Source organism: Puma concolor, chromosome A2, assembly GCF_028749965.1.
Source record: "Puma concolor isolate L17-30 chromosome A2, mPumCon1.1.hap2, whole genome shotgun sequence".
Lineage (NCBI taxonomy): Eukaryota > Metazoa > Chordata > Mammalia > Carnivora > Felidae > Puma > Puma concolor.
The window spans coordinates 161,578,727-161,592,197 of NC_141668.1; the positions used below are offsets into that span (position 1 = coordinate 161,578,727).

Genomic DNA, 13,471 nt, shown 5'->3' on the forward strand with positions numbered 1-13,471 from the left:
AGGCCAGCAGGAGAAGCTCCCTCACCTCAAACGCCCTCAAACTTTGAATCCTTTTCTCTAGGAAGAGCCTAGAGCTTTGAGAGCTCACTGATTAGGCCAGGCCCACCCAGGGTGATGAAATGCCTCTTAAAGTCAACTGATCTAGGACCTGTGACTGTGATGTCCTTTTTGCCGGGTCCCAGGAGGAGGATCCCGTGCTGGCTGTCATCACCTACGTGGGGCTGGGCCTCTCTCTGCTGTGCCTCCTCCTGGCAGCCCTCACCTTCCTCCTGTGCAAAGCCATCCAGAACACCAGCACCTCGCTCCACCTGCAGCTCTCGATCTGCCTCTTCCTGGCCCACCTGCTCTTCCTCACGGCCATCGACCAGACCAAGATCAAGGTACTGACACTGTCCCAGAGGACCCCCTGCCCTGAGCCACGGGATGCTCAGTTCGTGGAGCCCTGCTGCACTGATACCTTAACACAATATCGTTGGGCGACAGGGAGGCTGGAGGGGTAAATAGCCTATTTCACGTTGACTGATGAAGCAGAAGACAATCCTCTCTCAACAACTCGACCCTATATACATATATACGAGTTCTCCCCGCTGGCAAGGTATGGGAGGGGTCCTGGGGCCACCCTCCTCCCTGACAGTCCCTCCTGGTGACTCCTTCCTCCTCCCCCAGCTGCTGTGCGCCATCATCGCGGGGGCCTTACACTATCTCTACCTGGCCTCCTTCACCTGGATGCTGTTGGACGGTCTACACCTGTTCCTCACGGCATGCAACCTGATGGTGGTCAACTACTCCAGTGTGAGCAGGTTCATGAAGAGACTCATGTTCCCTGTGGGCTATGGAGTCCCGGCTCTAATCGTGGCCATTTCTGCTGCATCCAGACCTTCCCTTTATGGAACACCCACCAGGTAAGTGCCAATTCCCACTGCCCCTATCTTCTCCAGCACAACTGTGGCCATCATAGAACCAATAGCGATTTAATTTCCCCCGAACATGATAGGCAGAGGAAAGGTCAGTGACCACTCCAAAGACATCTCTCTGGTGGAATTTTGTGTTCCTTGAACTGTTTTTAAGTCCTTAAGATTTAATTATGTTAAATGTTCATTATGAAGTATTTAATCATTATATATTATACATTCTAGTGATTCTTTATCCACAAAGGCCAATGTTCTCTTGACTCATTTCTCATCTCTCTCTTAGATGCTGGCTCCACACAGACAAAGGATTTGTATGGACCTTCCTGGGCCCCGTCTGCACCATCTTCTCCGTGAGTAACACATGACATCAGAGCATCCTGCCTGCCAAAGTGACGGTCATTCAAAGACCAGGTGTACCAGGAGGGTTACAGGCAGCGGGAGCAATCATTCCAGTTGGCCCAGGACTGATGAGACACCCCCCCACCCCGCCAGGATGCAGGAATTTCCATTGTAACAACAGGACTAACATGTGTCCTGAGACCTGGGACTCTCAGTGCTAAAATTTGGAGTTTCCATGTGAACTGCATCGAAGTGCTCGCCAAAGTTACAGGACAAACACATGCCTGAGTTACAGGGTGGTTGGTCTAGTCTTCTAGGACTTCTACAAAACGCAAAAGCTTCTTACCTGCCGGGTTAGGGGTTGGGTGAGCTAGGAGGATGCTCACCAGATGTGGAGTGAATTTAATACGCCTGTGGGCTTTCTGCAGATTAATCTGGCCTTCTTTCTGATGACCTTCTGGATTGTGAAAAACAAGCTCTCCTCCCTCAACAGAGATGTGTCCACCCTCCAGAACACCAGGTGAGGATGAGTCAGAGGAATGTCCCCCATCCAGAGCATTATCCTCAGAGCTCCAAGGATCTGATGTCCAGAGAGAATGGACTTTGCCCTGATACACAGGGATTGCTTCCATGCCTTACACAGTAGGTCCTGAGAGCATTTCTATCCTTACAACACACTCAAAACATCACATAACAGTTCCCAGAACCCAGCGCACCCTTTCATGGTCATGCCTTCATGCGTTTTAGGCCCCCTGCCTTCCCCTTCCCTTGCCCCACGTGAACACGGGTTCATCAACCACATGTCACATCATCTAGGAGTTTGGGGATGCCCTTTCCTTTCCTCAACTTTGCACAGAATCAGTGGCCTCTATTCTGGGCAAAGCACATTCTGGGTCAGGTCATGGAGAAGGTGGGGACAGGAACAGCCCTGGATGGGATCTGGGCAGAAGTACCTCACTTTGCAAATGTTATAAGTGATCATTTGTTTTTGTCTTGCCACCAGACTCTAAGGGCTGTGGATACAGAAGTCTTGTCTTGGTTGTTCTGAATGCCCAAGCCCCAGCCTAGGGCCAGGGGCACAGAATGTTCTCGACAGTGTCAGCTGAGCAAAATTAGGGGTCTTCCTGAAACATCGTGACCTTTTTGAAACTCACATTCTGGAGTGTCACTACCATCCCTAGTCCTAGTCAAAGTGTCATCCCTGACCCAAACACCATTTCTTTTTATGGAATCATTGACGATAAAGATCCAAGTTGATCGCTACTCAGTAGGAAGCATCCGTGGAGTGGACTTGAAAACAGGTGGGGTGGGGAGGGGGCTGTTGCTCCCGGTGCATCACCAGCCTCCTCTCTCCTCCTACCCAGGATGCTGACATTGAAAGCGACGGCTCAGCTCCTCATCCTGGGCTGCACGTGGTGTCTGGGCCTCCTGCAGGTGGGGCCAGCTGCCCGCGTCATGGCTTACCTCTTCACCATCATCAACAGCCTGCAGGGAGCGTTCGTCTTCCTGGTGTACTGCCTCCTCAGCCAGCAGGTACCACGGTCCGGCCCCCATCCAGGACTCTTCCTGTCCCCACCCCGCCCAGTGAGCTGACCCAGAGCGTGCTTCGCCCCTGCAGGTCCGGGAGCAGTACGGGAAGTGGTTCAGAGGGGTCAGGAAAGCCAAAGCCGAGCCTGAGAATTACACGCTCTCAAGCGGGACCGTGTCTGATGCCTCCAAGCACAGTGCGGTAAGATGATGCAGTGTTCCCAGAGCACTTGACTAGCCGATCCGCTTGGGCGTCTCATGCCTGCCTCACTGGACAACCTGAGCAGAGAGCAGGCGATGCCCTAGGAAGGCTCATGCCTGGACTCACTTGAAGGCACTTCCCTGTCTTGAAACGAGCTCTTCCTATACTTTCACTCGCTGGGCTTCTATGTTCACAGTGACCCTTGCACATGACTGTCCTCTTTGCATGATATGGTGCAACCACTTTTTAACTATACTTAAAATCGACAAGATAGAAAACACTCAGAAGCAGAGAAAGATGCTGTGGTCAGCTAAGTAATCGGGAAGTAATAATCTGGAGCAGAGATGCCCCAGCTGTACAGGGTCACTGCATATCCTGTATCCCAAATCATTCCATGCTGTCCCTGTATATAATGAACAATAAACACCTGGTGTGTATATAGTCATAAAAGTGAAATAAGGATTAAGTTGCATTGAAACGTCCCATAAAAGTCTGCAATCATTCCTAGTATTTACAAAGATACAGACACTGTAAAACCTCATTAGTGAATCACAGAGGGCAAGGGGAGAGATTCTGGCAATGTGAATTATCCCAAGCATTTGTACGTTCGGGTCCACAAAACTTTTTCTCTTCTTAGACTTCTTTTGACAATATTTTATAGTTTTCTGTACACAAACATTGCACTTTTTAACACAGAATCGTTTTTACACCTTCTTTTTTTAGGAGAATTATAATGAACAGCTAACCCTGGTGAACTTGTCTCTTAGAAAGTGAAGAAAACACTGAATCGTCCTCTTTGGGGCAAAGAGTATTAAAAATAACTCTCCTTGGCACCACTGTGGGAGAAAAGTATGCAGGAAACGTTTGTCATTCACCTGCTGGCGAATTTGGGTTTTCTGGTACATACAAGCATTCTCATCATCTCCTTCCCAGTGTAATCAGGAGCTCTAACCCAATACCCCAGTAGAAACCTCTTTTTTCAAAAAGATTCTTCCTCAGGTTGATGATACATAACAAGGAAAACCAGCCTCAAAGGACTTCCCTAAAATAACACAGGAGAGGAAAGTAATATTCAAATACCTGCCTGTAGCATAAACAACTAATGCCAGTTGCCCAAGACTTGCCTGATTTTAGAGCTGACAGTATTTCTCCCCAGGAAACATTTTGGTTACAGGCAAAGTAGACCAGTTGGTCTCCATTCATACATACATGCCTCAACTTAACTCACTCTCCATTCCTGAAGCCCTACTGATTAATTCCTTCCAAACATGTGCGCTGGATCAAGGAGATCCAGTTCCCGAGTTCACAGAGTTTCAATGTGGGGAAAAAAAAGTTTCATCCGATGGAGTAAAATCAGAACTATGAGACTCGAGTCTCTGCATCTTTACATTTTATAAGTTGAGCTGTGGGGAAAGGTGTATATTGCTACAGCACATTTATACGTAACATAATATTTCATCCTTACCATGCATCTAGGCAAGATCTAAACCCAGAGTGGTTCCCCCTCCAAGACATTCCCTGGAGGCTCCCACTGACCAATTTTGTAACAATTTGAACATCAAATGACTGTACATGAGTATAATATTTTAGATAAACATATTCGTGAGTCCAAAGTGATACTTAGAAGCTCAGTTAATAGATGCAGAAAATACGATAGAATTAGAAGAGCATGATTCTTTCAATAACCCATAAATAGTCACTAAAAGCATTGAGTGAAAGGGTGTTGGAGAACAGGCTGGGACCAGAGCACCAAAGAATCACCTCTTGGATCACCGATTAATTACAAGGGCCAAAGTGCACATTTGCAACGTGGAGATCTGACAGCCACCATCTGAATTAATGCCCATACTTAATATCATCGATGGTGGGCAAACTGACATTAGGAATATCAGGAGATACATACATCCCACTGTTGAAGTTACAACATCCCATTTTTAGTACATAAAAAATTGAAATCTAACCCAGCCTTTAGAGAGAGGGTAACCAAACTATAGCATGCAGGCCAAATCCAGGGAACTGCCTGTTTTTGTTAATAAAGTTTTATTGGAACATTGACGTATTGTCTATGGCTGCTTTCAGGCTACAACGTCAGAGTTGAGAAATCAGTATCATTTTTAAACGTGGCTAGAGGCTGCTGTAAATTAAAAGAGACAAAAGTGACATCACAAATTCGGCATCAATCTTAGGGAGCCTCTGGTTCAGATATACAGCTCTAGATGACATTTTGGAGACAATGAGGATAATTTGAATATGTACCAGACATTAAAAGTTATTATGATATTGTTCATTTTCTTGGGCATAATAATAGTATTGTGGTTATGCAGAGAATATTCCTTGAGTTCCGAAATATTTGTTGAAGAAGTATTGAAGAATGAAGTGTCATAATGTCTGCCACTGACTATCACATGTTTTAGCAAGAAAATGTATCCACGTGTGGAAATGAATTGAGAAAGATCTTTCAATGTGGCACTATGTTAACAATTGTTGACTCTAGATGAAGAGTATGTGAGTGTTCATTCATTGTATCATTCTTCCAAATTCTCAATTTAAAAATGGTCAATCAAAGCTGTCAGAAAAAATAATAAAAAGGTGTCAGAAAAGTAAATACATATACTAGTTATTAATTCATTAAAAGTTATATACCATCATAGATTTCTAGACGTCCAATAAAAATGTCTTTTCCTCCACACAAAACTAATTCTGTGAATGGATCTTTTCTAAAACTATGAATTTGCACAGCTAATGGTGATGGGTTTGAAATCAAAATTTAAAAAAAAAACAAAATCATTAAAATATTACGAGAAAATAGGGGGGATCTCCACTTCTGCCTACAAAATAAAAAACGGAGACGAGTATTGCTTTCAACATAACAATAGGAAAAATCCACATAAACTACAAAATCATTCGGTTTCTCAAACTCTCTTACCTATAACAGAAGGTAGGTAAGGACAACAAAGTGGCCTAAAGTCTAAGGAAAGACAGGATTATCCACACATAGGCAGACCTATGGGAAGCACTAAAGGAAGAGATCCGGGTGCCATAGAAATGCTTAAAAGAGAACCTACATTTCTGAACGAATTGCTCAGGGCCAAGTATGGGCAGTCATGAGAGTGTAGAAACTCTGAAGGAGTGGCAAAAATATGTGCAAAGAACTTGTAAAATCCAATAATAAAAAGGTTAATGAAATATTAGAAAAAGAAATTGATAGGTAATTAACAGAAAAAGAAAAGCAAATTGCTAACAAACGCATAGTTAATCGGGGAGGAGCCAAGATGGCGGAACAGCCTGGAAGCTTTTTGTGTGTCTCGCGTCCATGAAGTACAGCCAGACCAACACTAAACCATCCTACACACCTAGAAAACTGATTGGAAGATTAACACAACAATCTGCGCAACCTGAACCACAGAATTCAGCAGATACGCGGCATGGAGAGCTGAACTTGGGGAGCAAGAAGCCCCGAAGGTAGGGAACCCCTTTTGCAGGGGGAGAGAGGATGGAGACTGGGGTGGGGGGAGCATACAGGAAAAGCACCCCTCCCCAAAAGCAGCTGGAGAGAAAGTGGAAAATTGGAAACAGCTGCAGGGACTAAACTAAAAAGGGAGAAAGGAGAAAGGAGAGGGTTTAAATTCCATTCAGACTGTAAACAAGGGGAGCGCAAAGGCTGCAACTCCGCAGCTCCCTACCTGGCGGTGCTCTGGTGGGAAAGGTGAATCCCCAGGAACAGAGTGGGGTCCGGGAGGTTCTCGGGCCACACGGGGAAAAGCGGTTCCACTGCCGGAAGGACATTCGGTAGAGACTGTTGAGGCCACCTGGTCCCAGCAGACCCCGGAAGGCGGCCACACTCGCTGGTGCTGGGACGAGGTCGTTGAGGGTGAAGCCTGGTGCCAGATGTGTGTTGTGATTTTTCACGGTCCCTGAAACGCTGAGGCTACACCGTTTCGCGATCTTTTTTGGGGGGGCGGGCTGACACCTGGCCGCAGTCTCGGGGCACCGGCACCAGCAGGGTCCGGCGGGCGTTCCTGGGTGCAGCCGACATTCGGCCATTGCTCATTCGGCCACTGCTCGGTGAGACCTTCCCGCAGAGGGGCGGAGCAGGTCAAAGCCACAGTCCTTCGGAAGTAATGGGCCGGGGAAAACAGGCGCATCTGAGACAAAACTTGGGAGAGAGGTACTGCCTGGGGCCTGGTCACGGAGAATGGAAAAGCAGGGAGTGGATGAGAGCTGAAAACGGAGGAGCAGTGCGCAATTGCCGATCCGGGAGAACAGACTGGGTGGCTGGGTGGCGCCATTTTTCACCGCTCCCACGCATGCGCCTGCGCACAGACAAGCCCTGCAACAATCCACCCCAGTAGGCTAGCAGCGCCATCTAGTGGAGAGCGGAGCTGTTACAACGAGCCCTGCCCGACTGGGCCAACTTCACTCTTCAAGAGCACAAACCTCACCGCCGGCTTCATTTCTGTACTATAAAGAGCTACATGGACTGATTCTAGGGGAAAACGAAGCAATTTCAGTCCTACTTCAATCTGTTAGCAGGTTCATCTATCCAATTTTTTCTCTCTTTTTTTTTCCTTTTTCTCTTTTACAATTCTTTTCTTTTTCTTGAATACAGAAAGAGAAACAACTCATTTTTATTTTCAATTTTTCTTAAAAATATCTGTCTTTAATTTTTATTACTATATTTTTTACTTTGGTGTAAATTTTTTCAACTTCTACTTTACTTCCATCATTTTATTTTAGTCTACTTCAGTGTACGCGCCTTTTCAAATTTTCAAACAATTGCCTTTTTTCTTCTTTTTTCTCTTTTTCATTTCTATTCTTTTTCTTGAATGCAGAAAGAGAAAAACTTCATTTTTATTTTCAGTTTCTCTTAAAAATATTTTTATTTAATTTTTATTACTATATTTTTTGCTTTTGTGTAAATTTTTTCAAATTCTATCTCACTCCCATCATTTTATTTTAGTATACTACAGTGTATTCACTTTTTCAAATTTTCAAATGATTTTTTTTCTTCTTTTTTCTTTTTTTATCTTTTTTCTCTTTCATTTCTTTTCTTTTTTCTTAAATACAGAAAGTGAAAAATTCATATTTCTTTTTAATTTTTATTAAAAATATTTTTCTATAATTTTTCCTACTATATTCTCTACATTTGTGTATTTTATCTACTTTAGTGTATTCATTTTTTCAAATTCTCAAATGATTTCTTTTTTTTCTCTCTCCCCCTTTTTTTTGTTTGTTTGTTTCTCTAATCTATCAAACCACTTTCTACACCCAGACCAAAACACACGTAGGATCTAGCATCATCTATTAGATTTTTGTGTGGGTGTGTTTTTAACTTTTCATTTTAATATTTTTTAATTTTAATTTTTTTAATTTCAATTTTTCTACCTCATTAATTCCTTTTCTGCCTTCAAAATGACAAAACGAAGGAATTCACCCCAAAAGAAAGAGCACGAAGAAACGACAGCCAGGGATTTAACCAACACAGACACAAGCAAGATGTCTGAACCAGAATTTAGAATCACGATAATAAGAATACTTGCTGGAGTCGAAAATAGATTAGAATCCCTTTCTGCAGAGATAAATGAAGTAAAAAACAGCCAAAATGAAATTAAAAATGCTATAACTGAGCTGCAATCATGGATGGATGCAGCAACGGCAAGGATGGACGAGGCAGAACAGAGAATCAGAGATATACAGGACAAACTTATTGAGAATAACGAAGCAGAAAAAAAGAGGGGGATTAAGGCAAAAGAGCACGATTTAAGAATTAGAGAAATCAGTGACTCATTCAAAAGGAACAACATCAAAATCATAGGGTCCCAGAGGAGGAAGAGAGAGAAATAGGGGTAGAAGGGTTACGTGAGCAAATCTTAGCGGAAAACTTTCCTAACCTGGAAAGACACAGACATCAAAATCCAGGAAGCACAGAGGACTCCCATTAGATTCAATAAAAACCGACCATCAACAAGGCATATCATAGTCTAATTCACAAAATACTCAGGCAAGGAGAGAATCATGAAAGCAGCAAGGGAAAATAAGTCCCTAATCTACAAGAAAAGACAGATCAGGTTTGCAGCAGAACTATCCACAGAATCTTGGCAGGCCAGAAAGGAGTGGTGGGATATATTCAGTGTGCTGAATCAGAAAAATATGCAGTCAAGAATTCTTTATCCAGCAAGGTCATTCAAAATAGAAGGAGAGATAAAAAGTTTCCCAGACAAACAAAAGTTAAAGCAGTTTGTGACCACTAAACCAGCCCTGCAAGAAATTTTAAGGGGGACTCTCTGAGGGGAGAAAAGATGGGAAAAAAAAAAAAATATATATATATATATATACACACACACACACACACATGTGTATATGTATACACATGTATATATATATATATATATATACATACATACATATGTATATATATACATATACATATATATGTGTGTATATATGTATATATATATATATACATACCAAAAGCAACAAAAGATTAGAAAGGACCAGAGAACACCACCAGAAACTCCAACTCTACAAGCATCATAATGGTAATAAATTCATATCTTTCAGTACTCACTCTAAACATCAGTGGACTCAATGCTCCAATCAAAAGACATAGGGTAACAGAATGGATAAGAAAACAAGATCTATCTATATGCTGTTTACAAGAGACCCACTTTAGACCTAAAGACACCTTCAGATTGAAAATAAGGGGATGGAGAACCATCTATCATGTTAATGGTCAACAAAGGAAAGCCGGAGTAGCCATACTTATATCAGACAATCTAGACTTTAAAATAAAGACTGTATCAAGAGATGCAGAAGGGCATTATATCATAATCAAGGGGTCTATCCACCAAGAAGACCTAACAATTGTAAACATTTATGCACCAAATGTGAAAGCACCCAAATATATAAATCAGTTAATCACAAACATAAAGAAACTCATCGATAGTAATACCATAACAGTAGGAGACTTCAACACCCCACTCACAACAATGGACAGATCATCTAACCAAAATATCAACAAGGAAACAATGGCTTTGAATGACACGTTGGACCAGATATATTCAGAACACTTCATCCTAAAGCAGAAGAATATGCATTCTTCTCCAATGCACATGGAACGTTCTCCAGGATAGACCATATACTGAGACACAAATCAGCCCTAAGTAAATACAAAAAGATCAAGATCATACCGTGCATATTCTCAGACCACACTGCTATGAAACTTGAAATCAACCACAAGAAAAAATTTGGAGAGTTAACAAATACTTGGAGACTGAAGAACATCCTACTAAAGAATGAATGGGCTAACCAAGCAGTTAAAGAAGAAATTAAAAAGTATATGGAAGTCAATGAAAATGATAGCACCACAACCCAAAACCTCTGGGACAGCAAAGGCGGTCATAAGAGGAAAGTATATAGCAATCCAGGCCTTCCTAAAGAAGGAAGAAAGATCTCAGATACACAACCTAACCTTACACCTTAAGGAGCTGGAAAAAGAACAGAAAATAAAACCCAAAAACAGCAGAAGACAGGAAATAATAAAGATTACAACAGAAATTAATGCTATCAAAACAAAAAAAACAGTAGAACAGATCAATGAAACCGGAAGCTGGTTCTGTGAAATAATTAACAAAACTGATAAACCCCTAGCCAGTTTGATCAAGAAGAAAAAGGAAAGGACCCAAAAAAGTAAAATCAAGAATGAAAGAGGAAAGATCACAACCAACACACCAAAAATAAAAACAATAATAAGAGAATATTATGAGCAATGCCAATAAAATGGGCAATCTGGGAGAAATGGACAAATTCCTAGAAACATATACACTACCAAAAATGAAACAGGAAGAAATAGAAAATTTAAACAGACCCATAACCAGTAGGGAAATAGACTTAGTAATCAAAAATCTGCCAAAAAACAAGAGTCAGGGCCAGATGGCTTTCCAGGGGAATTCTACCAAACATTTAAGGAAGAGTTAACACCTATTTTCTTGAAACTGTTCCAAAAAATAGAAATGGAAGGAAAACTTCCAAACTCTTTCTATGAAGCCAGCATCACCTTGATTCCAAAACCAGAGACCCCACTAAAAAGGAGAACTATACACCAATTTCCCTGATGAACATGGATGCAAAATCCTCAACAAGATATTAGCCAGCTGGATCCAACAATACATTAAAAAAAATTATTCACCACGACCAAGTGGGGTTTGTACCTGGGATGCAGGGCTGGTTCAATATCTACAAAACAATTAACATGATTCATCACATCAATAAAAGAAAGGACAAGAACCATATGATCCTCTCAATAGATGCAGAGAAAGCATTTGACAAAATACAGCATCCTTTCTTGATAAAAACCCTCAAGAAAGTAGGGATAGAAGGAGCATACCTCTAGATCATAAAAGCCACATATGAACAACCAAACACTAATATCATCCTCAATGGGGAAAAACTGAGAGCTTTCCCCCTAAGGTCAGGAACAAGACAGGGATGTCCACTCTCGCCACTGTTATTCAACATAGTATTGGAAGTCTTAGCCTCTGTAATCAGACAACACAAATAAATAAAAGTCATCCAAATCGGCCAGGAGGAGGTCAAACTTTCACTCTTCGAAGATGACATGATACTCTATATGGAAAACCCGAAAGATTCCACCAAAAAACTGCAACAACTGATTCATGAATTCAGCAAAGTTGCAGGATATAAAATCAATGCACAGAAATCGGTTGCATTCCTATACACCAACAATGAAGCAACAGAAAGAGAAATCAAGGAATCGATCCATTTACAGTTGCACAAAAAACCATAAAATACCTAGGAATAAATCTAACCAAAGAGGTGAAAAATCTATACACTGAAATGTATAGAAAGCTTATGAAAGAAATTGAAGAAGACACCAAAAAAAGGGAAAAAGATTCTATGCTCCTGGATAGGAAGAACAAATATTGTTAAAATGTTGATACTACCCAAAGCAATCTACATATTCAATGCAATCCCTATCAAAATAACACCAGCATTCTTCACAGAGCTAGAACAAATAATCCTAAAATTTGTATGGAACCAGAAAAGACCCTGAATAGCCAAAGCAGTCTTGAAAAAGAAAACCAAAGCAGGAGGCATCACAATTCAGACTTCAAGCTATACTACAAAGCTGTAATCATCAAGGCAGTATGGTACTGGCACAAGAACAGACACTCAGATCAATGGAACAGAATAGAGAACCCAGAAATGGATCCACAAACGTGTGGCCGACTCATCTTTGACAAAGTAGGAAAGACTATCCAATGGAATAAAGACAGCCTCTTCAGCAAGTGGTGCTGGGAAAACTGGACAGCGACATGCAGAAGAATGAACCTGGACTACTTTCTTACACCAGACACAAAAATAAACTCAGAATGGATGAAAGACCTCAATGTAAGACCAGAAGCCAGCAAAATCCTCGAGGAGAAAGCAGGCAAAAATGTCTTTGATCTTGCCCTCAGCAACTTCTTACTCAACATGTCTCCAGAAGCAAGGGAAACAAAAGCAAAAATGAGCTACTGGGACCTCATCAAGATGAAAAGCTTCTGCACAGTGAAGGAAACAATCAGCAAAACTAAAAGGCAACCGACAGAATGGGAGAAGATATTTGCAAATGGCATATCAGATAAAGGGTTAGTATCCAAAATCTACAAAGAACTTATTAAACTCAACACCCAAAAAACAAATAATCCAGTGAAGAAATGGGCAAAAGACATGAATAGACACTTCTCCAAAGAAGACATCCAGATGGCCAACCGACACATGAAAAAATGCTCCACATCACTCATCATCAGGGAAATACAAATCAAAACCACAATGAGATACCACCTTACATCTGTCAGAATGGCAAACATCAACAACTCAGGCAACAACAGATGTTGGCGAGGATGCAGAGAAAGAGGATCTCTTTTGCACTGTTGGTGGGAATGAAACTGGTGCAGCCACTCTGGAAAACAGTATGGAGGTTTCTCAAAAAACTAAAAATAGAACTACCCTATGACCCAGAAATTGCACTACTCGGCATTTATCTACTAGGGATACAGGTGTGCTCTTTTGAACACATGCATCCCCATGTTTATAGCAGCACTATCAACAATAGCCAAAGTATGGAAAGAGCCCAAATGTCCATCGATGGATGAATGGATAAAGAAAATGTGGTATATATATACAATGGAGTCTTACTCGGCAATCAAAAAGAATGAAATCTTGCCATTTGCAACTACATGGATGGAACTGGAGGGTATTATGCTGAGTGAAATTAGTCAGTCAGAAAAAGACAAAAATCATATGACTTCACTCCTATGAGGACTTTAAGAGACAAAACAGATGAACAAAGAGAAGGGAAACAAAAAGAATATAAAAACAGGGAGGGGGAAAAACAGAAGAGACTCATAAATATGGAGAACAAACTGAAGGTTGCTGGAGGGGTTGTGGGAGGAGGATGGGCTAAATGGATAAGGGGCACTAAGGAATC

At 41.7% G+C, this 13,471-nt stretch overlaps 2 protein-coding genes across 4 annotated transcripts in view; one reads left to right on the top strand and one right to left on the bottom strand.

The window, feature by feature from the left end:
• The window catches only part of LOC112852321 (adhesion G protein-coupled receptor E2-like), a 28,075-nt gene extending 23,041 nt beyond the window's left edge, over positions 1-5,034 (top strand). For all 3 annotated transcript variants that reach the window (XM_086698829.1, XM_086698827.1, XM_086698828.1), the window contains exons 14-20: positions 183-380; positions 667-902; positions 1,195-1,261; positions 1,679-1,770; positions 2,615-2,783; positions 2,869-2,979; positions 3,703-5,034. In XM_086698829.1, coding sequence (XP_086554955.1) covers positions 183-380; positions 667-902; positions 1,195-1,261; positions 1,679-1,770; positions 2,615-2,783; positions 2,869-2,979; positions 3,703-3,753 — 924 coding nt within the window. In that variant the 3' untranslated portion in view covers positions 3,754-5,034. The remainder of the gene's footprint in view (positions 1-182; positions 381-666; positions 903-1,194; positions 1,262-1,678; positions 1,771-2,614; positions 2,784-2,868; positions 2,980-3,702) is intronic.
• The window catches only part of LOC147583720 (uncharacterized), a 36,885-nt gene extending 29,619 nt beyond the window's left edge, over positions 1-7,266 (bottom strand). The window contains exon 1 of the mRNA XM_086698832.1: positions 6,663-7,266. Coding sequence (XP_086554958.1) covers positions 6,663-7,023 — 361 coding nt within the window. The 5' untranslated portion in view covers positions 7,024-7,266. The remainder of the gene's footprint in view (positions 1-6,662) is intronic.
• Positions 7,267-13,471: the final 6,205 nt, after the last annotated feature.